The sequence below is a fragment of the Rhamphochromis sp. 'chilingali' genome, assembly GCF_963969265.1.
Source record: "Rhamphochromis sp. 'chilingali' genome assembly, chromosome: 1".
In the NCBI taxonomy this organism is placed as follows: domain Eukaryota; kingdom Metazoa; phylum Chordata; class Actinopteri; order Cichliformes; family Cichlidae; genus Rhamphochromis; species Rhamphochromis sp. 'chilingali'.
This window is the reverse complement of record NC_137929.1, coordinates 48857545-48885093: the sequence shown is the minus strand read 5'-3', so window position 1 is coordinate 48885093 and position 27549 is coordinate 48857545. Positions and strand designations below refer to the sequence as shown.

Here is a 27549-nt window from a genome sequence, read left to right as displayed (position 1 = left end):
TCATCTATCCTTGCAGTTGTTTATTACACAAAATAAGTTATATTATCACACTTCTGGCCACATAGCGCTGATATTCACTGCACATGCCCATATTAACTTTTTCCAGCCAGGTGTTTTCCTTTTCCCATTCTTCCCTTTCTCTGAGGGGAACAAACATTGCTGCTCTAATGCTGGGCAGACACTGTGCAATTTTTTCAGTCGCGCGATTCAGCTCCTGCTCAAACTGTACGATTGACTCGCAGGGGTTAGAAGTTGGTAGGTCACGATGCAGGTCTCACACTATACCGCCCGATGCTCTGATGCGACCTGAGTGTTCACACTGTGCTCCATAAAATGAAGGTTATAACAGAAAATCTGTCGCTCTCTCTCTCTCTGTGTCTTTCACTCACACAGACACACCACCACCATCAACTTTGCTAAATTGCTAATGAAAAACATTGATCAGGCAGCTGTGATTGAGCAGCAGTGTAAATCCAACTATTTTCACGGTTGTTGTGGTCGTGATAATTTTGTGAGGCCACACCGAAAAGGCTCGGATGAGCTTTCCAAAGTTCTACAAATTGTGCCTCCATCGCTTGTGTCCAGATCACACGCTACACTGCTGTGCTGCGCCGTCTTTTTCGCTGACATTTGTGTTTGCGCATGCGCAGTGTGAGAAACTGCGGTGACACCCTCACGGTCGCGAGGATTTCAAACAGGTTTGAAATCCTCACGACCAAGCTATTGAAGCAGAGTGAAGCTGACCCCCCACCCACTTGAAACGTAAAGGCAAATAGGCGGAGCGGTTAGTGCTACGTTTGTGCAGATTTGTGCAGGTAAAATTAGCGTTTATGCTGCTACGGTTTTTGAGATATTAAACATTATTTTATAGGTCATTCAAAGGTCACCATCCCCCCAGACTGCTCCAAAACAAACCAAAATGGTCTACTTTTTTAGTGCTACGTTTGTGCTGATTTGTGCAGGTAAAATTAGCATTTGTGCTGCTATGATTTGAGATATCCTGTTATGGTTTACTGCTGAAAAATGTCTTTTTCAAATGACCTTTCACTTTGTGTGTTCACTTGTTCAATAAAGTTCTGTTAAAAAAACCATCTTGTTGTATTTAATCAGCTAAATTTGTAATGAGTGTATTTTTTTTTTAACTTCAATTTCTTTACTTCAATCACTTTTTGTTCATGAAACCACGATGCAAATGCTTGAGGTTTTTTTTTTTAGAGTGGATTAAAAAAACTTTATTGAAAACTACATTTGAACATTTTACACTCCCATGAACACTTTTTGAGAAACGAACAAGCTCGCAGTCTTTTGCATCAAATACACATTTTCTGGCAGAAAAAACTATTTTTTGGCATTACTGTGTCTGAAGGATTCTTAGAACAGCGTTCATCTGATTTCTGAACAAGGTAAGCTTACATTTAAAATACTGAGGTTTTAGTTACTGAGTTAATACATGATATAGCTAACTGTCTGGATCAAAAGGATTTTTTTTCAATGTTAAACATTTTCAAAAATGTCCAAGAAAAAAGTTTCTAAAGCACTTTAAAACATGTAGCACACTGGACTAAAGTGCTGTACAGTACATGGGTTAAATACTCAGACTCAATTTAATAAACTCACAAATTCAATAGCTCCATCTTAAAAACAATAATTCCACAAAATATGAAAGTGTAGATTGGTGGAGAACTTGGGGGAGGGGTTGCTCCTGGTTGTATATATAGTTCAGAAATCACATTTTGCTCCATCATAATCAGTGTGTTATTTTTTTAGATGCCTTGAAAGCCATCTGTAGACAAGGTTTCCATTTTTGCAGTTCTTTGCGATTCAAAAGAGGCCATAGTCCAAAATGGCAAAATAGCCACTCCAACTGCATCAGTCTGGAAAGAGCTGAGTCAGCAGCTAGAAAACAAGATGTCAGCAAAGGCCCTGTACACTTTTGTGAAGCTAAATAGACACAACATCTGGTCAGCTTTGGAAATCAGTGATCAGGAAAGTAATAGTGAAGGAGAGTTAGATTCACATTGCATTTCTCCTGGACAAGAAAACTGTCAAGCTTTTGAACTAGAAGTCCCTTTTGAGGACTGGGTTAAATTTATTCCTGAAAAGGTTGAATACAATGACAAGTTTTCTCCTACCCAAAAAAGGGAATACACAATTTTGAAACCTGGCACTTGGACTCATATCATCAACGATCTTATATGGAAGAAGATCAAAAATACATGTACACTTGTGTTCCGTAGAGCAAAGGTCCATCCAATTGTCAACAATAATTATCTGGACATCAGAGGCGACTGTAAGGAGTGTCATGGCCAGTTAGAAATGTCATGTGACAGACAGCCAGCAATTAATAGTCCAATGGTGCTCCAGTGTTTCATGAGAAATACAGATTTCTCCCTGCACACTGGCCACTCCAAGCAGTTCATGTCTGGAAACCTGCGTGAACAGATCGCTAAAGAGCTGTGTGAGGGCAGAATGGAACTGGCTGTATGGAGGTCAGCGAGGGCAGCAGATCTGATGGATGTTGGAGATCCTGAGCCAAGCCACCTTCCAAATTTGGCCGCTCTGCGAAAAGCCAAACAAGAGAGAAAAGACTTGGAATTAGGAGATAAGGACCCCATTGCATCTCTGCAATTGTTAAAATATAGTGTTCCTCACAGTGGTAGCATCCGAGATATTGGACTGGACAAGTTTTTCTGTCACTACTGGAGTCAAACACAGATGCATGTTTATAAGACATTGTCAAAAAAATCTCCCCCAACTGTGTGTTTTGATGCAACCGGTTCAGTTGTGAAAAAACTGCTGAGACCAAATGGCAAATCTGGCCATATCTTCCTTTATCAAGGTATTCTGAAAGAAAACAATTGCCCCAGTGTCCCAGTGGTGCAAATGCTGTCAGAGAAACATGATGTTAATGCCATCGCAAACTGGTTGACAGAATGGATTCGTGCAGGTGCACCTGTGCCAAAGGAAGCTGTGAGTGACTTTTCTCTGGCAATTCTGGGAGCTCTGGTCAAGGCTTTCACTCCTCATCCTGATCTGAAGTCCTACCTTAATGAATGCTTTCATGTCCTTCTTGGAACCCAGTCTGCCAAACTGCCCCCTTGTTATATCAGGGTTGATGTTGCGCACTGCATCAAGATGATATGCCAGTGGAACTGCCTGAAGAAGAAAACACATCGTGTTAAAGATTTCTTTGTCAGGTCATTAGCAAAACTTCTTCAGTCTCAATGTTTGGACCATGCAAAACAGCTCCTACATGCTATCACTGTTGTGGCCCTCAGTGAGGCAGAAGGTGATGACAGTTCTGGAGCCCCTCTTCCTTCAGAAAGGTGCAAGAAATACTTGAAAGCCCAAATTGCTCAAGACTCCATCATCATTCCAGATGAACAGACGGAGGAAAGTGAGAGAGTGGATTCAGTGGATGAGATCCAGACTGACCTACGACAGTGGGTAACAGAAATATGTGAGGAGAGCAGGTCACTTGCTGCAGCAAACGGGGATAGAGATAATATTCACTTTCTCCCTGAGATCATTCCTCATATAATAAGACTGGCAAGTTACTTGCCACTCTGGACAGGAATAATGGTCCCTCTCTTCCAAAGCACCAGCATCACAGCAAGTTCAGCCACTGTTGAAGCTGAGTTCAAAAACATAAAACATGGCCTTTTCAAACATGACAACTTGCCTCTTCGAGTCGATCGCTTCATTGCTCGTCATCTTTCATTCATATGCGGATTTGTTCTGCAAAAGAAAAGGTCAAAGATGAGCCAACAGTGGGATCACTGAAAGTCACAGATGCCAATTCTGGATCCATGACGACTCACAATGCAGAAGACAAAATAAAAATGGATGCTCACCCATTTGTGGGATCTGATGCTGCCACAAACATTCTTCCGGCTGATGGGGATGCAGTTGAGAACTGGAGGGGCCTAGCTGTTCCACCCAAAAAAAGGAAGAGGACTTCCTACCTCTCTTCATGTACCGAATGGCTCCATGCAGATGAAACTTTTGGGGCCAAAAGAGTGAAAGTGGGATTATTAAAAAATGGAAACCTCCATCAGCCTATTAGATTAGGGGAATCGACAATCTCTGTGCTCAATACCTGTGCATTTGATGCATTTTTTCAGTGCTTATGTTGTGCCTTCTGTGACAGCTCCACATTTCAAAATGCTGTTCTGAAGGACAGTGAAAACCCAGTCCTGCAGCTGGTGAAAGCCATTGCCACAGATGGTGTGACCCAACAAACCTACAGAAGGAGAGCAGAGCTGCTTAGTGTAATGTTTGAAGCTGTCTCGTTGAGGTCTGCTGCGATCCAAATCGATGCGCAGTGCAATATCTCCGCTGTAATTGCTAAGACAATGAGGAACATCTCAAGTGTTTATTTTACCAAACACTGCTCCTCACAGCACTGCTACCTCAGCAAAGGGATGACAAGGGAAGTGCCATTTGTTTCTCCTGCCATCTCTGTCCTCAAAGAGTCTGGTATGGCTCATCTTGGCACGGCTGTGGAAGCAGGACTTGGCCTACCTGAGTCTACCTGCCTCAGGCCACTCTCCAATCCATCTCTGTGTCCATCAGAATTCAAAACAGAAGACAGCACCACAGGAAATGAGCTCTGTGCAGGGACAGTTACTCACAGCTACAACATTGGAGATATCGTGTGGATTGATACTAACGGGATAAGTTGAGGGACGCTTCAGGGTGTTTTGTGGGAGAAGTAAGGTTGAGATGGTTGTCAGCGCATGTTGAACCGAGGAGATTACGCGGACTATCCGTGTCTAGTGTTGGTGTCCTTGAGTGAATTAGAACCAGGATGCTGTAAAGTGTATAAGGGACGCGCAGCGCCGTTAATGGGTTTAAAAATAAATGAAAAACACTAATCAGAGGAACTATGGGAGAGAGGTAAGTATATGGAGGTGAGCGCGTTGCGCATAAGAGTTGCTGGTTTCATATATTAACACTTTGAGTGCGAACAATTTTGATTGAGTGTCAACGTTTGAGAACGCGAGGACAGCGTCTAAAGTGCTGGGTTAAACTTTGTGTGTCACCGAGCAGGGGAAGAGGAGCCAGTGATTGCGAAAACAGCGAGACGGATTCTGAAACCGAAAGCTAAGCGTGTCTGGGTGACCTAGACCTAGAAGGCGGAGTCGACCAACGTCATTTGAAGAGGTAAGTTTGTGTTTCAGAGAATGGCTGACAGCTCGGGTGCGACATCTAGTGGGAAAAGGGGATATAAACCTCTGAAGGATCAGCTTGAACAGCTTAAGAAAGCTATTCATTTGGCTTCCCCTGGAGCATTAAAATCAGCAGAGAAGGAGTGCCAAGCGATGGAGGTTGAGGTAAGCAAACTCATTACATCCCAACAGAAAGGGCTGGGTGACAAAATAGCTCTGAGCTTGGTGTTAAAAACTGAAGGAGAGAGATGTGAACAGAGATTGAAACAAGTAGAAGAGGAGTCCGAGGGACGTTCAGGGAACAGGAAAGTCAGAGGAGAAATTAAGGACCTAAAAGAAACTCATGCCAAGTGCTGTAAGTGGCTGTTCCTGTGGAGGGCAGCCTCTTCCTGGATGATGGAGGAGGAGGATGACACAGGAAAATCAGGAGACATGGTGAGTATAATGGAGTCTTTGAAACACCTGAAGGAGGAAAATAAAAAGCTAGAGGACCAAGTGAAGGATTTGACTCCGAAGGTAGAAGAGGCTAACAGATATTACACACCGAAACTATATCCTTGGGCTGCATTGACGTCTAGTGCCCCACCACCACCGTATGTCATGCCTGTAATGACCCTTGGAGGGGGACAAGTTCGTGGTCCAGACGGACAGACTGGAGTTGTCCTTGGCGGAGTACTAGACGTTGAATATACTACTACTCCCCAAACTATCCCCGAAGAAGGGACAAGGGCAGTGGAATGCCAGTCCCAAAATATGGGAGGGAGAATGATAGCCTCAGCTGCAGATGAAGGCTCGACCTCGCCTCCCAGTTTGTTGGATAGTGGAAACATGATACGGGCCGAAGTGTCTACAGTGGAACAGCCAAGGCAGGACCATTTTTGCCGAAAAAGGATAATTATACGTGTTTTAAGTTCTCCACAGATAAAGTAATATATAACGTGGGAGAAATCGACCCAAGTTGGTGCGCTGTTACCCAGACGGGAAGAACCACAAACAATATAAGTGATCCCAACACGTTTATTGGGACCTGGGCTAGAAGTGGACTTTATTACTACTGTGGGCACAAGACTCTTTTGGCTCGTGTTCCTCTGGGAAGTGTGGGGACGTGCGCGATGGTGAGACTAGGAGCACCTCTTATGCTAATTGGAAATCAGGTAAAAACCATTCCACAGCACAACACACGCACATTGGCAGCTAGACGGAAGAGACATATCCTGTCCAAGAGCGGGACTGAGGGAACACACGCTTATGACCCTAGGCTGAACTCGCCAACCTGGATTGACTCAATAGGGGTCCCCAGAGGAGTTCCAAGTGAATATAAACTCGTAGACCAAATAGCTGCCGGTTTTGAGAATCTTCCAATAATTTCTGCTCTCTTTCCAGTGACCCCGAACAAGAATGTAGACAGAATCAATTACGTTCACTATAATTTGCTGAGGCTCTCTAACCTTACCAGAGACGGCCTGGAAGGATTAGCGGAGCAGATGGGTCCGACCTCGTTAGTGGGGATCCAGAATAGAATGGCCCTTGATATGTTGTTGGTGGAAAAAGGGGGCGTTTGTGCTATGTTCGGGGACCAGTGTTGTACTTTTATCCCGAATAACACTGCTCCAGATGGGTCGGTGACGCGAGCTTTGGAGGGGCTAAAGAGTCTCTCTAGAACCATGCATGACCATTCAGGAATTGACAACCCGCTGGAGAGCTGGATGACCTCAGTGTTCGGACAGTGGAAGGGGTTTGCTCTGTCAGTTATGTTTTCTCTATCTGTATTGGTGGGTATTTTGGTGACTTGTGGTTGTTGTCTCATTCCTTGTGCCCGAAGGTTGGTAGAGAAGGTGATTGTAAAGGCAGTGGACCCTGGGGCGGTGGCCCCTATATCCATGATGCCAATGATGGATATGGAAGTAGTTGAGTGGGCTGAGGAGTGAACAACAACATATGTATCGACCTCTGGTTTGCCAGAGGTTGAAAGGGGGATTGTGGGGATGAACAAAAGTATTTTACCAGCATAATATAATCTGCAGTATGATCATTGCTTTCAAAGTCAAAGTCAAAGTCAACTTTATTTGTCAATTCTGCCACATGTACAGGACATACAGAGAATAGAAATTTCGTTACTCTCAAACCCTAGATGAAATAGCAATGAACATTTAAATATAAGAGAGTGATTAAAAAATGCAAATAAAATAATTAAAAAGTAAAAATTTAAATAAATACAATACAAATGAACAAGAAAGCTATACAATATACAATATACAGTATTCAGGTAAGGGTAAATGACATTGAGTGTAAACCAGGCAGAGTAGTGCAAATAGGCAAATAGTGCAAATGGAGATTTAGTAATGTACGGTAAGAGATAACAACAAAGTCTTATGAGATAGTGGCAGTCCAATGCTCCACAAAGTGACTGGTAACTGGTGCAGGCCAGTGAGTGAGTCAGAGTGTGTGTGTGTGTGTGTGTGTGTGTGTGTGTGTGTGTGTGTGTGTGTGTGTGTGTGTGTGTGTGTGTGTGTGTGTGTGTGTGTGTGACAGAGTTCAGTGAGACCATGGAGGAGAAGAGGGGTGAGGGGGCAGAATCGGGAGGGAGTTAAGCTTCCTGACAGCCTGATGGATGAAGCTGTCCTTCAGTCTGCTGGTCCTGGCCTGGAGACTCCGCAGTCTCCTCCCTGACAGCAGCAGCTTGAAGAAGCTTTGCATTGGGTGCGTGGGATCAGCCGCTATGCAAAGGGCTTTTTTAGTGAGACGGGTGCTGTAAATGTCCTGGAGGGAGGGGAGAGAGACACCAATGATCCTCTCTGCAGCTCTCACTATGCGTTGGAGGGTTCTATGACAGGACGCATTGCAGGCTCCAAACCACACAGTGATGCAGCTCGACAGGATGCTCTCGATGGTGCCTCTGTAGAAAGTGTACATGATGGGGGCTGGTGCTCCTGCTCTTCTTAGTTTGCGGAGAAAGACATTAACAATGTAACAGATAGCTTTAAGATGGCCTTAAGATGTTTATGCATACGGTTATCATATTAACTTTGTATTTCAGATGCAGTTATAACTATTTTATACACATTGCATATCTGTGCTTATTTTGAGTTGATGTTTGGTTCATTAAGGGTCTTAAGCTTCACTGGCGTGATTGTCCAGGTGATACATGCTGAGGGAAATTAGAACATAGAAGGAATTGCAATACAGGCTTACAAAACACTTATATCAGGTCATTTTCATATTAAGCTTTTAGTAAGAGGTTCTTGATTAAAACATTTATTTAGTAGATGACATATGCATAGTTTCAGTTAGGTTAGTGCACATAAGGATGAGCCTCTGTTCTGGTGAAAGGTCAGAAGTGCAACAGGTGAATTGAGAGAGAGCATTTAAGGACGAGACACAGACAGTTAGTAGGTGAGAGGTGACATAGAGGCTGAAGTGAGGTCGTGACATATACACACACACACACATTAGTTAGACTTATTTATAGGAAAGAGGTTAGTCATGTCTGGTTGTAACTGCGAAAGTGTCTCTGTAAACGAGGAACCGTTCCTTGTTGTCTCGGCAAAAAGGGGAACAATTCACTTCAAGACAAAAACTGAAAGGTTGACCGGAAGTACCGGCTATGAAAATAGAAGATGATGTTCTTTCGAACTATGTTAAAAGTCATTGTGGTTTTGAGCTGATCTATGTATAAAATGTATCTGTGACGTATGAAGGGGCATCATTAATCAAACCCTGATGCTATAAAATAATTGTTTGTGCTTTGATTAAGTTGAAGATTAATTCTTGTCTGCGTACAGATTATTCTTCCCACGCGTGTATTCATTAAAATCATCGTTTGACTTCACCCGGCCGGATCAGTGTGGTTATTCTTCGATCACCTCTTGTACCCTTCCTCAATATTGAACCCTTAACATGACCTTGCAAACCAAACAGAATTTCCACTGAATGAATTTCCCTCCAACCTGGTTCTCCAAGGAAAGTCGTTCACTTTGAGGGCATTAATTGCTTTCCATGGAAAGATGACCACTGATGGTTTGGGGCATTACACTGCATACTGCAGGAGAGCTCCATGTGTGTGGGAGTGCTATGATGACCTGGGAAATGGAGTGACAGGAGCATCTGAAAAGAAAAAAATACAACCCCATGCTGTGTTATACACAGTATAATGAGTGCTGCCTGCATTTTTCTGTTTTATTTGGTTCATTACAGTTACATGTGTTCAAATGGCTAGTGTGTGTTATCAGTAAGTTCAGTTTTGCACATAAAGTTAAAGTTCTAAATTAAAAATCTTTTAACACTCTTTTCTTTGTCAGTCTGATGTATATTTGCTTTTACACACCCAGTCACCTTCACCCGTAGCCTTGAAAGTAACCGTTCCAGTTTTTGTCAATAATTTTTCCGTATTTGTTTTGTGTTTACCTGGTGGCTTAAGTCAGGGGTCAGCATCCTTTTCATTTCAAAGGGCCCCTTTCCCCCCTGCTGCTACAAAACCTGTCTAGAGCCTAAAAAAAGAAAGAGCCTATAAATATCTAGAAAATGAGTTGTTGTATCGTGTAAGCTATGGAAATGTAAATAAAAATGCTTATTTTTAGATTTGATAAGACAATGAATCATCAAAGCTTTATAACGGAAAAAAGTATTTGTTAAAATGAAGCCAGCTACGTGAGTCCTTTCCATAATAATTGAAAATTAGGAAAGATGGCCAACCAACTTGAAAATTACAGTAAACAGATTTGAACCTAAGAAACATTAAATCACTTTTAAAAGCCTTGTACATTCAGTGAATAGTCAATGCAGATATTTCATTTAAAAAAAAACTGTTAACAGAACCCTTTCTTGTTGTCTTTATAATAAAAAAATGACTTACTTGGTCTTGTAAGAGCCACAGTGGAGGGGCCGGAGAGCCACATGTTGCTTTAGAGCCGCAGGTTGAAGATCCCTCGCCTAGGTGCTGTGGAATATTCAGTTTTCTACACGTAGGTAACAACCTATCAAAGCAAACACTTCATTTTTTCTGAGACAGCTACATAATAATAATGAACATATATAATTCAAAACAAAATCATAGAGGCCAACTGGGTATGTAAAAAATAATAATAATTTAGGTAAACGTGAATCACTTCACATGAAACTCAGTTTTGCCACAGAAAAAATAAAAACTTTAGCCTACCTTGTGTACGTTTCTGCACTAGTAACAAAAGAAATATCGACCTTTCCGCTGAATAAATTGTGTTACTAAAGTGTAAACTAATAAAAGTTAATATGCAGCAAGCCTAGAAAAAGGGCAAAACTCCACAGCTGCTGAAACTCACTGCCACAGACACTGGTGTTATACAGTGTAGGCTGTAATAATTAAAATCATTATATCTCAGATACTGTAGCAGCACAAACGCTAATTTTACCTGCACAAATCAGCACAAACGTAGCACTAAAAAAGTAGACCATTTTGGTTTGTTTTGGAGCAGTCTGGGGGGATGGTGACCTTTGAATGACCTATAAAATAATGTTTAATATCTCAAAAACCGTAGCAGCACAAACACTCATTTTACCTTCACAAATCTGCACAAACGTAGCACTAACCGCTCCGCCTATTTGCCTTTACGTTTCAAGTGGGTGGGGGGTCAGCTTCACTCTGCTAGCGATTGATGATCGGGAGCTGGTCGTGAGGTGTCAATCGCTTCTCGTTACCCCACGTATACTACACGATGCACGACGCATGATGAAGGCCAAAATCGGGCCGATCACCAAATCGGTCGCACGACTCAAAAATCGTCTCAAAATGGGCCAAAATCGCACAGTGTGAGCCCCTGTGCGATTTTTGGGCACAGTGTAAAATGGGCCAAAATGGGCCAAAATCGCACGCGATTTTTGGCCCATTTTGAGACGATTTTTGAGTCGTGCGACCGATTTGGTGATCGGCTCGATTTTGGCCTTCATCGTGCGTCGTGTAGTATACGTGGGGTAACGAGAAGCGATTAACACCTCACGACCAGCTCCCGATCATCAATCGCTCGTGACGTGTCACCGCAGCTGCTCACGCGCAAACACATAAACGTCGGTGAAAAAGACTGAGCAGCACGGCTGTGCAGCGTGTGATCTGGACACAAGCAATGGAGGCACAACTTGTAGAACTTTGGAAAGCTCATCCGAGCCTTTTCGATGTGGCATCACAAAATTATCACGACCACAAAAACCGTGAAAATAGTTGGATTTACATTGCTGCTCAATCACAGCTGCCTGATCAATGTTTTTCATTAGCAATTTAGCAAAGTTGATGGTGGTGGTGTGTCTGTGTGAGTGAAAGACACACAGAGAGCGAGCGACAGATTTTCTGTTATAACCTTCATTTTATGGAGGCACAGTGTGAGCACTCAGGTCGCATCAGAGCATCGGGCGGTATAGTGTGAGACCCTGTGTAACAGAGTCATAAATCACATTGTTATAATTACACAAAATGTGTTCTAAACCCCCAAACTGCTCCTTTTATACCTGACTTTTAGGACCTCCAAGCCTGTAGTTGTGTTCATTATCAGTTAGAGCCCCTCCTCATTCTTTTCTTCTTCTTCTTTGGTGCAATACTATAAATACAGTGTACCCCTTTTCCTACAATTCCCCTGTGGGAGAGGTGGGTGTCATTTCTTTCCAACACCTTGAAACACACATAATTCATATTTAGCCACCCTGATGTTTATGATTGCGATGTTAGTTCAGTTATTGTCATTATTAAGCCTGTTTTTGTAAGATGTTATAAGTGTGTAGTATGTGTGTATCATAAATGTGTTTTAGGCGCCATAAATGCTAGCATGAATATATACTCTGTTAGAGATTTTCTACATTATACAATATAACCAAATCTCTATAATACAATATAATCAAGTGTGCCTTATATTTTGTGTGTTCATATATTTTCACATAACCAAGCTAAGTGTTAAAGAGAACATAATGCATTCCTTTCCTCAGTGTGTGATGTCAGATAAGCATGATATACTTCTGCATTGTTATTTTCAGTGTATGTGTGCAAGGTCAGATAAGCTGAGATAATGCCTGACCTCTCCCTTTTCAGTTAAAAGAGGAAGTACTATGTAACTTACTTTCACTATAAATAAAGCAAGCAAGCCTGCACTCGGTGTGTGTGTCTTCTCAGAGGCATTCACCCGTGCGCACGTTTCTAATACTCTCTGATAGTGATGTGCGATACCACTGATTTCCTTTCCGATCCGATACCAAGTAATATTCAGGGTGGTATCGACGATACTGATCCGATACCGATACTTTGTACAAAACGGATTTTATTTATTGTATCTCAAATTATAGCGTCATAATGATTACAGGACATCAGAATACCTTCTTCTTATCACTTAATAATGCAGAGTTCATCATATAGAAATAAAAAAACTAAAGTTGTGTGCTATTTGAACACCTTGCCTGCCTGGAGGACTAAAGGACTCCGTGAGAGACTCTCACCCTAGCAGCACCTGTCCCTCTCCTCCTCTTCAGTTCGCCTCAACATACGCTCGTCATATTTTGTGATATGATTTACTCTGAGGTGTTTGACAAGGTTAGTGATGTTGCCACAACCATACATGCCAACCCTCCCGATTTTTCCGGGAGAATCCCACCTTTCTCCAGATTTTCCACCCGGACAACAAAGTTGAAAAACCATATCGCAGAATTCATAGCGCGGCCCAGCCAATTCCAATTTCCAACAATGACGGCAGCGACTTAGTTTTAATATCACTCTTATTTCTCTTTCTGGGTCGCAAAAAAACTTTTAACATATTTTCAGGTGAGAATGTAGCTGTGTAAACTTCAAATATCTGAGCCGACCGACACATCGTCTTCAAACCCCCGCGGTCTTTCACCACTCGGGTTAAACATGATGTACAAGTCACTTTGATAACTTAAAAATGTTCTTGTTTGGCTTTTTCAGTGTTTTATTTGTTCGTGAGTAAATCGGTTTGGCTGAGATTAAAGTTATTAGATTAGATTAAATTAAATTAAACTTTATTATTCCCTCGGGAGGGTTCCTCCGGGGTTTTCACACAGCTGAATAAACGTCAAACAGAAAACTGATTAAACAGAAGAGTTTACGTCAGTGTCCGGTTATATTTTAGACAGCAAGGAGCAGACGGCAGAGTTTCACTCCACCGAGGGAGCTCGTGACGTACTACCCGGCTTTCTTTAGACCGCGAAGGCCGGTCCTCAGGTGGAAGCAGCCTCTGAATTTGGACACCCCCGCTGTTTCCGGGCCGGCCAATAATAACGGTGACATTTAACGTATTTTATCCGATAAATAAACCCTGTAAAATATATTTATCCGCCCAAACAGCCCTTTTGAATGTCTCCCTAATTCTGAGGTCTCAAGGTTGGCAAGTATGGCCACAACACCTCACTTTTTTTGCCACATTTATTGCAAACCACGGCTCAGCTGTTTGTGGAGGTAAAATACATCCGCACAATTACGCTCAGCCATTGTTGTGAGTGCGCACGCCAAGGGGCTGCGAGACATTTATACAGCCGTATTTCGCACATGACTATGAAAGGCGGAAGAGGAAGTAGTTCCTTTGAATGTAGGCAATCCGAATGTTATAGTTTCTTTCCACTGTGTTCCTATTAATGATAAACTACAAATTTACTCTAAATTACTAAAATATCGATATTTTAATGTGAGAATCGATTCTAGAACATAAATGATTGGTATCGGAGGAATCGATATTTCAGGATCGATCCGCACATCACTACTCTCTGAGTCGGTCTACAGTGTCTCATTTCTCTTACTTGTGTTTGCACAAATGTCAACCCCTGACATACTCCTTGCTAGCTTGGGAGCTGTGGTGGGTTGAGCTAACCCTCTTCCCCACCGTTTGTATTTGGTCTAGGAGCTGGAGTGGGCAAGTTATTTACTTGGATGTCTTTCTTTCTTTTACCTTTTTTATCAGGTATGTCGGATTTCATGTTGTTGTTTTTGTTTTATCTTATGTCAAATATGTTACGTGTAAATGCATATTTTATGTTTAATGTAAAAATAAATGCCGCCCTTTTCCTACAATTCCCCTGTGGGAGAGGAGCTGGAGTGGGCAAATTATTTACTTGGAGGTCTTTCTTTCTTTTACCTTTTTTATCAGACACAACGCAGAATCACACCGGTTACACCTGCATCGTGACCTACCAACTTCTAACCCCTGCGAGTCAATCGTGCAGTTTGAAAATCGCACAGTGTATGTCCAGCTTTAGGTGTACTGTCGTCCGAGACTTGCACTGCAGTGTCGGCGTTTGTTTCCCCGTTGGCCATGCTTCTTGTTGTGGTCATCTGTTGTCTTCCGGTATTTTCTCCACAAGCGACCCTTCCTCGACCAATGAGATGAGCGGTAATCTGAATTGTCATAAGTGTGCTGTCAGCTCATTGGTCACAAAGCAGGAGAGGGGCTGGGAATTATGTTTTCAAACAAAGCGTTAATTCCATAAACATTTATAGACTACTTTTGATTCTCACTGTATTACGGGACAAAGTGCGTCCCTTATTAGCTCAATACGGGACGTGTACTTTTGTTTCGAAATACGGGATGATTCCGTATTTTAAGGGACGGTTGGCAACCCTAGTTACAAGGCTCAGCCCCTGCCGGCATTTGGAAAATCGGACCATTCCGCCATCTTCCTCATGCCTGCCTACAAACAAAGGCTAAAGCAGCAACCACCAATCAGGAGGGAGGTCGCTCGCTGGACGGACCAATCAGTGGCCGCGCTGCAGGACGCACTGGATGACGCAGACTGGGACATGTTTCGGCGCAGCTCTGATGACATCAACATGTTTACGGAAGCGGTTGTGGGATTTATCGGGAAACTAGCGGACGACACAGCAGAAAGAACTATCATCCGAACGTTTCCCAACCAGAAGCCGTGGGTGGATAAAAACATCCGCGACGCTCTGACATCACGCACCGCTGCCTACAATGAAGGGCTTGTCTCCGGTAATATGGACCTATACAAGGCTGCGTCCTACAACGTGCGCAGCGCGGTCCGAAAGGCAAAGCGGAGCTACGGGGAAAAACTAGAGTCACAGCTACGACAGTGCGACTCTAGGAGCCTGTGGAAAGGACTGCGGACTATAACGGACTATAAACGACCAGCTTCTTCAATGATGAATGCAGATGCTTCACTGGCTGATGAGCTGAACACGTTTTATGCTCGCTTCGACGCCGCAGCAATTAAAACAACAAACGGCTGCGCGCGCTCGGAGTGCACCAGTGAAGAAAATGCATTCGTCATCACAGAGCATGCCGTGAGGAACACCTTCAGGAGGGTGAACACCAGGAAGGCAGCAGGACCAGATGCAATCCCTGGCCGCGTCCTTAGAGCCTGCGCTGATCAACTAGCACCGGTGTTCACAGAGATCTTCAACCTCTCCCTGGCCCAAGCTGTGGTTCCCACGTGCTTCAAACAGTCCATTATTGTCCCTGTTCCAAAGAAACAACAGCCCACTTGCCACAATGACTACCGTCCAGTAGCACTGACTTCAATTGTGATGAAGTGTTTTGAAAGACTGATGAGAGATCACATCACTTCTTCACTTCCTGCCACCATCGACTCACTTCAGTTTGCTTACCGGACTAATCGTTCCACAGACGATGCCATATCTCACCTGCTCCACACATCCCTGAGTCACCTGGACACTGGCAGAGGGAATTATGTTAGGATGCTGTTCGTGGACTACAGTTCAGCATTCAACACAATAATTCCCTCTAAGCTTTTCACCAAGTTGACGGATCTAGGACTCAGCTCATCACTGTGTCAGTGGATCCTCAACTTCCTCACAGACAGACCCCAATCAGTGAGGGTGGGAAAACAAGTCTCCCCCTCCATCTCACTCAGCACTGGAGTGCCTCAGGGCTGTGTTTTAAGCCCCCTGCTGTACTCACTGTACACTTATGACTGTGTAGCCACATCCGACACCACCTCCATTGTCAAGTTTGCTGACAACACTGCTGTTGTGGGCCTGATCTCCGACAACATCGAGACGGCCTACCTGGAGGAGATTAGGAACCTGGAGACCTGGTGCCAGGAGAATAACCTCCTCCTAAACATCAGCAAGACTAAGGAGCTGATCGTGGACTTCACTACAAAGCAGGCAAGGAATTACAAACCCCTCATCATCAGTGGCACGCCAGTGGAGAGAGTGGACAGTTTCCGATACCTGGGTGTCCACATCACTCAGGGCCTGTCATGGTCCTGTCACATCAACACCCTGGTTAAGAAAGCTCGTCAGCGTCTCTTCTTCCTCAGAAGACTTAGAGACTTCCATCTGCCACTGAAGGTGCTCAAGAACTTCTACTCCTGCACCATCGAGAGCGTCCTGACGGCAAACATCTGCACCTGGTTTGGGAACAGCACCAAGCAGGACAGACGAGATCTGCAAAGGGTGGTGCGCTCGGCAGAACGCATCATTCAATCAGAGCTCCCTGACCTGCTGTCCATCTACACCAAGCGGTGCAAGTCCAAAGCTAGGAAGATTATGATGGACCTCTCCCATCCCAACAATGGACTCTTCTCACTGTTGAGGTCTGGGAAGCGCTTCCGCTCCCTTAAGGCCAAAACAGAGAGAATGAGGAGGAGCTTCTTCCCCCAGGCTATTCGTGGCCTGAACCAGGTGTAGGACTGGACTCTCCCACACACGTCACTATAAGACTGGACTCTCACACACGTCACCACACGCACCACCACACATTTCCTATAATCCTATAATTTATAATCCTTATCTTTATAATCTCTTCTGCTATTTGCACATTCTTTACTGTAAATTCCCAAGTTAATTTGTAAATTTTTGTAGCAAACTGTAAATTGTAAATATTGTAAAACTTTTCTTCTGTCATTTAATGGTCGGGCATTGTACAGCTACAAGCATTTCACCCCCATGTCATACTGTGTATGGTTGTGTGTGTGTGACAAATAAAATTAAAATTTGAATTTGTGTCACCAAAAACGTGTGTAAAATAAAAAATTTGACACACATTTTGTTTAAATAATTACAAACAATTAAACAATTTTAATTACTTTATTGTACATATTTGGCACATTTTAGAAAAAAAATCAGGTTAAATGAAATATGTGGACATGAAATGAAGCCGCAAAAAGAGAATCACCCATAGATTACTGTACTAAATTCAGTAACTATATTAGACTTACAATTTTATGGTTACTTGTGTTGCAAAGGTCCCTCAGTCACACGGGATGTGTGGTTCTTGCTACAATCAGCTGATTGCAGGTTGTGTGTAGGGAAGACAGTGTCTACAGGTTTGAGGAGCGGAGGTATGGGAATTATTTTTGTTTTTATTGCACATAAGGACAAGAGCATAATGGTAAATTACAGACTGGATCAATGACACAAACAACAGATCATGCTGCTAACAGAACTTTAACTCTTCCTCTGTACAGACAGCATGCCAACACAAAGCTAGTCAAGAACCCAGAGTGATGATAAAGCCGAGCGCATGCCGATCCAGATCCTCATCTTCAACAGGTAGTCAGGTTTGCAGCCTCCATTTCTACCTGTTCATGTTTCCACAGCAGAGTCACTGTGGTGATTCCTCTGAAGTCTTGTTGGGATGGTATCAGCTTTGCTTTGTGTTCATGTGTAAACACCAAGACAGAGATCTTGTGTGTCCTCATTAGGATAGGGATTTGTGTTGATGTGTGGGACTGTAGCTTTAGGTATATATTGTTAACTGGTGGTTATATGACAATGCATTTCAGATCATGTTACAGAGTAGTGCAAAAGTAAGGGAACAAGCATTGTAACAAATTTATTTCTCTGGCGAGCACTTAAGTAACGTACTGCATTAATGTGTTACACATTTCTTTCTTTGAGTATCTAAAAAGTGGCTCTTTGAAGCAGACGTCCAACCTGGATCTGCTATGTCCATCGATCCAGATTTTAAGTGATCTTCACAAATACCAAACATGTAAATTTAATGTAAAAAAAAAAAAAAAAAAAGAAAAAGAAAAGAAGAAGAAAAAAAAAAAAAGAGAAAGCTCAGATCCACTCCACAGCAGATGAAAATAATCACAGCAGGATGACTGTGAGAGGAAAACCAACCTCTTAATCATCCAGTACTCAGTTATCATGACCACAGACACCTCAAAGACGTCATCAAACCACCAGCATAATCGGAGTTAATTTTATTCTGTTCAGTTTTTCTCAACAACACTGGATCAGATTCATGTGCGTGTCCGTGGGAGCACCAGCACTCCCTGTAGCATCGACAGGTTGAAGGTTTCCAGTTCCAAACCTCCAACCTGTTTAACAGAGCGGCAGCAAACAGCAGTTTCATTCTTTGTTTTCCCGCATCAGCCGTTTCAGGATTTCCCTTGTCACAAAAGTGAAATGTAGTTTTTAGGCACAATCCCATGCTTCCCGCCCACAACGCCCATAATCCACTGCTCATCCACAGCCTCCACCTGTGTGATAATGTCACCGACCTGCACAGAAACACAAAGAAAGAGAGAGAGAGAGAGAGAGCAGACATGTTATTAACCCACCCAAAAAAAAAATCAACACCTAAAAGTAAACACAGGAAATCTGACAGGGTATTTTATTTATATCTGTAAGGATTTATCAGTGATATATTGTTTTCTGTAGTTTTTCTTGTGTACACCACCAGAGTGGATTTGAAATCAACCAGTCAAGATGTGATTGAAGTGCAGTCTTTCAGCCTTAATTTAAGGCGCTTAACAAAAACACTGGATTAACAACTGTTTTTATACTTTTTCTTTTTTTAAGCCAATTTTCTGAGGCTTAAAAATACCTGAATAGTTAACTGATAGTTTCATGACCAGGTGAGTCCTGTTCTCTCATTATCCAAGGAGAAACTCGTCAGATTACTGGAACTGTCAACATGAAGTCTACAGAGGTATTAATGCCAGTGAAGAGGGGATTATGTATAAAATCAGCACTTTGAACGTGTACAGAGGAGAGACAACAGTGTGTTTGTGTCCAAATACTTATGGCTCCTCACACACCTTCAGTGTGAGCTCATCCTCGCTTTCTGCTGTGAAGTCAAACAGAGCTTTGGCCATTCCTTTAGCCACAGGCTGCTGGCCTGTGATTGGCTGAGCTGGAGAAGAAAAAAAGTTTGATACAGTTTGCGTGTTTATTTGTGTATTTTTGTCGTTTGACAATCTCTCTCTGACCCACACATGCCAGACTTTTGTACCTTTGCAGGGCTGTGTAAAGGCCACGGGGTAAAGCCCCTCTCTCCCTTCCACTCTTCCTCTCCTCCACTCTGTGTCGATGTGCTCCGTCACTTGGATCAGCGCCCCCTTGTGGAAGGACAGATCCTCTGGGGTCTGACCGGGGAAGTCAAACAGAGCTACAGCCCACTCCTCAGTCTGCACAGTTTAACAAATCAATACTGAGAGAATCACTTACATTTTAACTCAACCATAAATTAAATTATATAATAAAACAGAATATAAAAAGAGCTTCTTGCATTATTTTAAAAATCTAAATAAGTGGTTCTTAAAAGTTCGAAAAAATTAAGACCAAACCACATCAACACTGTGGATTATATTCTTATTACATTGATTTTTAAAGAATCTCTGCAGACAAATTCAGCCTTTATTCTAATCTCAGTGCAGCTCCTACAAGCAAATATAAAGTTTTCAATCCAGCTGCTGATTAAAGTGAATAAAACTTGTTGCAAAGCACTCGACAGCAGTGAGACGCTTTTCTTCTTCTCTGACATGTTTTCTTTACAGCCCAGGTTTTACTGCACATGGAAAAATAACTGCCCCTCCTTGAATCGCTACCTTATCGTGGTGGAGGGGTTTGCGTGTCCCAGGGATCCCAGGGGCTATGTTGTCTGGGGGCTTTCGCCCCCTGGTAGGGTCTCCCATGGCAAACTGGCCCTGGGTGAGGGACCAGACAAAGAGCGATTCATAAGACCCTTATGAAAAGGACACCGAGGGAACAGTTTACCCTGCCCGGGATAGGGTTACCGGGGCCCTGCCCTGGAGCCAGGCCCGGGGAGGGTGCCCGAGGGCGAGCGTCTGGTGGCCGGGCCTTAGTCCATGGTCCATGGGCACTGCCCGAAGAGGAGACATGGGCCCATCCTCCCGCAGGCCCACCACCCGTAGGAGGCGCCATAGGGGTCGGGTGCATTGTGTGCCGGGTGGCGGCCAGGAGCGGAGGCCCTGGCGGACTGACCCCCGGCTGCCAAGACTGGCAATAGGGACATGGAATGTCACCTCTCTGGTGGGGAAGGAGCCTGAGTTAGTGCGTGAGGTTGAGAGGTACCTAGATATAGTCGGGCTCACCTCTACACATGACTTGGGCTCTGGAACCAGTCTCCTGGAGAGGGGCTGGACTCTGTCTCAGTCTGGAGTTGCCCCTGGTGAGAGGCGGCGGGCTGGGGTGGGTATTCTAATATCCCCTCGGCTTGCTGCCGGTACGTTGGGGTTTTTCCCGGTGGACGAGAGGGTTTGTTCCCTGCGCCTTAGGGTCGGGAAACGGGTCCTGACTGTCATCTGCGCTTATGCGCCGAGTGGCAGTTCAGAGTACCAAGCCTTCTTAGAGTCCCTGGGGGGGGGGGGGGGTGCTGGAGGGTGCTCCACCTGGAGACTCTGTTGTCCTGCTGGGAGACTTCAATGCTCACATGGGTGACGACAGCGAGACCTGGAGGGCGTGATTGGGAGGAACGGCCTCCCTGATCTGAACCCGAGCGGTGCTTTGTTATTGGACTTCTGTGCTAATCACAGTTTGGCCATAACGAACACCCTGTTCGAACATAAGAGTGTCCATAAGTGCACGTGGCACCAGGACGCTCTAGGCCGTAGGTCGATGATCGATTTTGTAATCGTATCAGCAGACCTGCGGCCATATGTTCTGGACACTCTGGTAAAGAGAGGGGCTGAGCTGTCAACTGATCACCACCTGGTGGTGAGTTGGATCAGGTGGCGGAGGAGGACGCTGGACAGACCTGGTGCACCTAAACGCGTAGTGAGGGTGCGCTGGGAACGTCTAGCAGAGGCCCCAGTCCGCGAGATCTTCAACGCACACCTCCGGCAGAGCTTCAACAGCATTCCGAGGGAGACTGGGGACATTGAGTCCGAATGGACCATGTTCAGCGCCTCCATTGCCGAAGCTGCTGCATTGAGCTGCGGCCGCAAGGTGGTTGGTGCCTGCCGTGGTGGTAATCCCCGAACCAAATGGTGGACACCAGAGGTGAAGGGAGCCACCAGGCTGAAGAAGGAGTCCTATTGGGCTTGGTTAGCCTGTGGGACTCCGGAGGCAGCCGACAGGTATCGACAGGCCAAGCGGAATGCGGCTCAGGCAGTGGCTGAAGCAAAAACTCGGGTGTAGGAGGAGTTCGGAGAGGCCATGGAAAAAGACTTTCGGACTGCCTCGAAGAGATTCTGGCAAACCGTCAGACGTCTCAGGAGGGGAAAGCGGTGCTCTACCTGCACTGTGTATAGTGCTGGCGGAGCGCTGCTGACGTCGACTGAGAAAATTGTCAGGCGGTGGAAGGAATACTTCGAGGACCTCCTTAATCCCACTGACACGTCTTCCGAGGAGGAAGCAGAGTCTGGGGATGAGGGGAATGACCCGCCAATTTCCGGGGGCGAGGTCACTGAGGCAGTTAAACAACTCCTTGGTGGCAGAGCCCCTGGTGTTGATGAGGTCCGCCCCGAGTTCCTGAAGGCTCTGGACATTGTAGGGCTGTCCTGGTTGACACGCCTCTGCAATGTTGCGTGGAGATCAGGGGCAGTACCTGTGGACTGGCAGACCGGGGTGGTGGTCCCCATCTTTAAGAAGGGGGACCGGAGGGTGTGTTCCAACTACAGGGGGATCACACTCCTCAGCCTCCCTGGGAAAGTCTATGCCAGGGTGCTGGAAAGGAGAGTTCGTCCGTTAGTCGAACCTCGGATACAGGAGGAACAATGCGGTTTTCGTCCTGGTCGCGGAACACTGGACCAGCTCTTTATCCTCTCCAGGATACTTGAGGGTGCATGGGAGTTTGCCCAACCAGTCTACATGTGTTTTGTGGACTTGGAGAAGGCATTCGACCGTGTCCCTCGGGGTGTCCTGTGGGAGGTGTTGCGGGAATATGGGGTGTCTGGCCCATTGCTACGAGCCATTCGATTCCTATACAACCGTTGCGAGAGCTTGGTTCGCATTGCCGGCAATAAGTCGGACTCGTTCCCGGTGGGTGATGGGCTCCGCCAGGGCTGCCCTTTGTCTCCAGTTCTGTTCATAATTTTTATGGACATGATTTCTAGGCGCAGCCAAGTGGCGGAGGGCTTTCGCTTTGGTGGCCTCAGAATCTCATCTCTGATTTTTGTAGATGATGTGGTTCTGTTGGCTTCATCGGGTGAGGGCCTCCAGCTCGCACTGGAATGGTTCGCAGCCGAGTGTGAAGCAGCGGGAATGAGGATCAGCACCTCCAAATCTGAGGCCAAGGTTCTCAGCCGGAAAAGGGTGGAGTGCCCACTCCGGGTCGAGGCAAGGCAAGGCAAGGCAAGTTTATTTGTATAGCACAATTCAACAACAAGGTGATTCAAAGTGCTTTACAGAGACATTAGAAACAAGAACAAATAAAAAGCATGATTTAAAATTCGAGGATGAGTTCCTGCCCCAAGTGGAGGAGTTCAAGTATCTCGGGGTCTTGTTCGCGAGTGATGGGAGAAGGGAGCCGGAGATCGACAGACGGATTGGGGCTGCAGCTGCAGTAATGCGGACGCTGCACCGGTCCGTCGTGGTGAAGAGGGAGCTGAGTGTAAAACCGAAGCTCTCAATTAACCGGTCGATTTACGTCCCTACCCTCACCTATGGCCACGAGCTGTGGGTAGTGACCGAAAGAACGAGATCGCGGATACAAGCGGCAGAAATGAGCTTCCTCCGAAGGGTGGCTGGCCTCTCCCTTAGAGATAGGGTGAGAAGTTGGGCCATCCGGGAGGGGCTCAGAGTAGAGCAGCTGCTGCTCCACATCGAAAGGAGCCAGCTGAGGTGGTTTGGGCATCTGACAAGGATGCCCCCTGGGCGCCTCCTGGGTGAGGTGTTCCAGGCATGTCCCACCGGGAGGAGGCCCCGGGGCAGACCCAGGACACGCTGTAGAGATTATATCTCTCGGCTGGCCTGGGAACGCCTTGGTATTCCCCCGGATAAGCTGGAGGAGGTGGCTGGGGAGAGGGAGGTCTGGGCCTCTTTGCTTAGGCTGCTGCCCCCGCGACCCAGCCCCGGATAAAGCGGATGAAGATGGATGGATGGATGGATGGATGGATAAATAACTGAGGGGAGAACATGTTTGTCCATCGTGTTGACTGTTTACCTGAAGCCTTTGTTACTTATAACATTTATAATCACTATATCAGCAAACATGCACAGAAATGCATAAGAAAACATGTTAATCAGGGAGGTTATTCTAAAGATTTGGGACGTCCACCAAAGGCTCTGCCACCGTGTTTATTAGACACTTTTCTTTGGCTGAATGTGATTATGCTGCATCTTAGTGAGCTGGATGTTTCACAGACGTGATGAACAGGCTCGCTTTGATGGGCATCTGAGCTAATGCTGGGAAATTACTTTTGCAATGATTTTTAGGTTAGTGTTGTGTTTTCAGGTCGCTGAATAGATTAGATGTGTGTCTTTGCGGTGCAGGCACAACTTTACAGCACTCTTTGCTTCCGATTGGCCTGAATCCAAAGTATTTTCAAACAGCAGGCGCAGACACGTCAGACATTTATTTGGCTCCGCTTGATTGTCTTTTTCAATATTGCTCAATCAGGTTCGTTAAATTAATTGTGCAGTTCTAATAAGAAACATGCTCATTAATTGCTGTTTAACCCTTTAGAGCCGATCGGAGCGGGAACGCTCTGTTATGCGTAACTATTTTTAAATCCCGGTAGCACTGCAACCACGTAAGCTAGCGCAAAAATTTTTTTTGCATATGAAACCGGAGGAGTTGTACTTACATATTGTGCCATCAGCTTGTCCTAGGTCACGGTTTCCTTCCACATAAAGCTTTGCAAAAACTGCATAAAAAGCGCTTGCAGGAACAAAAACATAATATTCCAGAAACACGCTTTGCCGGTCCGATCAGCTGTTCATAACACTTCCTACGTTGGAATAGACATCAGCGCGAACTTTTGCATTTCCGCCATTACCTGGCCGAAACCGGAAGTGACGTCATTTTCGCGGAAATGTAGTCTTTTTTGCGATCAGGGCCTCAGGGCCTATACTGCTCTTTTTAAAAGTTATCTTTGACTTTATGACTTTCTGTGTCGTTTCTGGGATGCTTAGGACTCATATTGCACTGCTGGAAATAGTTTATTTTGATGCATATGCTGCTTTTTTGCAAATTTGCAGTATAATATTTATTTTCGTTTTTCCAGCAGTGTATAAAAATTGGTGTATTTCAAAAATTAAACTATGAAGACACTCAAAATAAATTTCCTGTGGTGGGAAACTATTTTGTGCAACTTTTTTGTATTTACAGTTTTGAGGGATAAGCCTCTTAAATTTCTCTAACTACAAATATATGTTAAAAAATCAAAAACGATTTTCAATTTTTTTGTAGTTTATTGCACTTTTTTGCAATTTATGTAATTACTATGCACTTAATGAATACATATTATTAAAATCTGGGCTATAATGGTTGTATTGATGTATAGCAACTTGAAATGCTCCCAAAAATGGCTCCACAGCATGTAAAAATATAATATAAGCTCTGGCGGACTTGGTTCTATGGTAGGTCTTAAAGGGTTAATAAAATAACAATAGAAAATGAAAATTCACTCACCTCTGAGTTTGAGCCCTGTGAAGTCTTTATTCCTGCAGATGATACGTGAAAGAGCATCATTACATTCACGTCCAAAGCAGAGAACATTTCTCTCTTGTTTCTCCTGCAGTTTTAAAATGGTCACAAGGAGGTGCGAGAAGACTGATTGTTGTGCATAAATGGAAAAAAAAAGTTTACTTCCAGCATATTCTAGTTCAGTCATTTAAAACCTGTTTTTTAGAACAACTTTATCTTTGAGTTTATCTTCCCCATGAGAACAGGCATGACCGTCTTTTTTGTTTCTTAAACAGTGCAAACAGAGAAGCTGTTGTAGCTTGTTAGCAGTGTTACACCATCACTTTGATTTATTTATGTAATTGCTCCAAAATGTGAAGATAAAACCAGCACAAACAGATCTTCAGAAGCATGCATACTGCAGATATAAAATGTTGGTGTTCATCAACAAGGTTTTGTCCAAATCACCAGGACTGTGATAGAAATGTTTTACCTCTTTAAGTGTTAATTTTGCCATCATATAACAGGGTCATTGCAGAGTCATGCAGACGGAAGAAGGAAACCCAGAAAATGTGTGAAATTACCAGCATTTTAAGAAACCAGACACTAAGATTCACAACTTCTTTTAAAGCAAAGGTGACATTTAAAGCTTTTTAAACCTCTAAGCAACCTTGGATTTACAAAACAAAAAACCCCCAAAAACTTTTGTTAGCAGTTGTCCACAGCAGTGACGCATAGAGATGTAGAGATGATGATAATGCAGCCTTCAGCTCACCGGAGTTTTCTGTCATTGCCGTGTCCGTCAGTGCCGGTTTGTCAGTTTCCCCCAGTTCAGTCACTGACGTTGGGAGGGGCTCCACCACCTCTGTGAAGTTCAAGGGGAATTTACCAATTCGGCCGTGGATTTGGCCCCGCCCCCATTCCTGCCCGATGAGCTCCAGGAGACCAATGACATCACCCTGGGAAAAGGTGAGCTCGTCTTCTTCCTCTCCCTCGTGGTCCAACAGAGCGACGCACCGAGGGCCGCTGCAGAAAAACCGGCTGATTAGAACATGTGGCTCATAGAGAGTGAGAGTGTGTGTGTGTGTGTGTGTGTGTGTGTGTGTGTGTGTGTGTGTGTGTGTGTGTGTGTGTGTGTGTGTGTCTGACCTGACAGGAGGAGAGTCTGGTTGCTCCTTCAGCTCAGCAGGCTGCACCGGAAGAATCGACTAAAGGATAAACAAAACATAACGTCATTAATATTTATGCATTTAAAAACCGTTTAAAACCTTTGCAGTGAGTCAAAATAAAAAATCAATAACAAAATTAATTTAAATAATATTCAATTAAATGCACCAAATATAAAAAGGTCTGATGACAATACAAATGTAAATTATTCATTGACCAAATGTTATTTTGGTACCGTTCCAGTTTCCTATAATTTATGATTTTTTGCAGTTTGGGCCTCTGTAGTCCAGAGCTACAAACCTGTCTGGTCTGGACCAACCCACCACTCCTGACAGGTGACCTCTGATCCTTTTTCAAAAATGATTTGAATAATCAACTAAAAAATAAATAAAAAAATCTGAAGCTGTACCTCTGAGCCTGACAGGCTGTGGTCCTCCAGGGCAGGTTTCGATTGGTTGTCCTGATTAGGGACGGACTCTGGCTTGGGGTCCAGATCGAGCAGACACTGTGATGTGTTGATTAGGGGGGTGGTGGTATTCTGATTCTCGCCTGGAGGATGCTCCGAAGGCGAGGGACTCGGGTCATCCAGGACGATCAGCACTTCCTGCTTCTGAGAGATAAAGTTGAATTAGAAACGTAATCAGAACTTGTATCTTTGTGTGTGTGTGCACGTGCAGGTTTACCACATAGCTGTTGTACAGAGGGTGTCCAGGTTTAGGGCGTGGAGGCAGAGGTGGTCCTCGCTTTGATGCCTTTTGCGCCTGTGTCTGATTGGCTGTTGAAGGAGGAGGACTGGAACTGGTCTGTGAAGGTGTCACCTGACTAGCAGCAGAAAGGGAAGGGGCGGGACTAACTTTAGACAGAGTTGGATTCTGGCTACCTGAGGAGGTGGAGTTGATGGCTGGAGGCGGCGGGCGCCCGGGGATAGATTTGATTGGTGGTGGACGAAGGGGGAGGAGCTTCACACTGGATGGACTGAAGGTAAAAGAAAGAGTATTATTAGTCAGGTAAAGATAAACAGGAGGTGTCTTCAAGAGAAGACAGCAGCAGTCAGCTGTAGCCCCTCTAACACCTACTACCTTACTTTCTTAATTTTGCTGGACCTCATTTTGCAGGTTCAGAGGTAATCACCTATGTAGACACAAAAATGCTTCATCCTCAGTCTGTTTAGCTCTGGATCAAAGCCCGCTGGACTGATTTGTTTGCATTCACTGTGAAAAGCTGCTGGTTTATCTGTATGCATTATCTACAGTGATAAAGTAGAACAAGGTGGAGTTCTTGATGTGTACGGCTCTGAGGGTCGACTGCTGTATGTAGCTGAAAGAAGAGGGGCTGCTCCGTACTGCACCAGAGGTTAGTCAAAATTCAACTGAAACCACTCTCAGTATGTGTATGTATTATGTGTTTTGGGATTTTCAGCCTTTTTTTTTTTTAAATTGTGG

General features: G+C 44.5%; 2 protein-coding genes and 1 long non-coding RNA gene across 9 annotated transcripts in view; 1 reads left to right on the top strand and 2 right to left on the bottom strand.

The window, feature by feature from the left end:
* LOC308400855 (uncharacterized protein) overlaps nt 1-27549 on the top strand; it is a 218367-nt gene that overhangs the window by 71317 nt on the left and 119501 nt on the right. The window lies entirely within an intron of this gene.
* On the bottom strand, nt 4173-10930 carry LOC308401876. Of its 4 annotated transcripts, XR_013972636.1 has the most exons (6): nt 10706-10930; nt 10024-10107; nt 9576-9658; nt 9074-9275; nt 4413-4562; nt 4173-4243 (listed from the first exon to the last, which is right to left on the bottom strand). It is a non-coding gene; the product is annotated as an uncharacterized lncRNA (long non-coding RNA). The 4 variants fall into 4 exon arrangements; XR_013972637.1 differs by lacking the exon at nt 9576-9658; XR_013972638.1 differs by lacking the exon at nt 10706-10930 and having other exon boundaries at nt 10024-10165.
* LOC308400711 (uncharacterized protein) overlaps nt 17210-27549 on the bottom strand; it is a 32759-nt gene continuing 22419 nt past the window's right edge. Inside the window, exons 10-17 of one of the 4 annotated variants that reach the window (XM_080888605.1) lie at nt 26791-27082; nt 26517-26717; nt 26090-26148; nt 25716-25966; nt 24947-24978; nt 19364-19538; nt 19170-19264; nt 17210-18629 (exon numbers count right to left, since the gene is read on the bottom strand). In XM_080888605.1, coding sequence (XP_080744731.1) covers nt 18522-18629; nt 19170-19264; nt 19364-19538; nt 24947-24978; nt 25716-25966; nt 26090-26148; nt 26517-26717; nt 26791-27082 — 1213 coding nt within the window. In that variant the 3' untranslated portion in view covers nt 17210-18521. Of the gene's footprint in view, nt 18630-19169; nt 19265-19363; nt 19562-24946; nt 24979-25715; nt 25967-26089; nt 26149-26516; nt 26718-26790; nt 27083-27549 lie in introns of those variants that run through there. The other 3 variants (XM_080888607.1, XM_080888606.1, XM_080888608.1) reach the window with 3 other exon arrangements.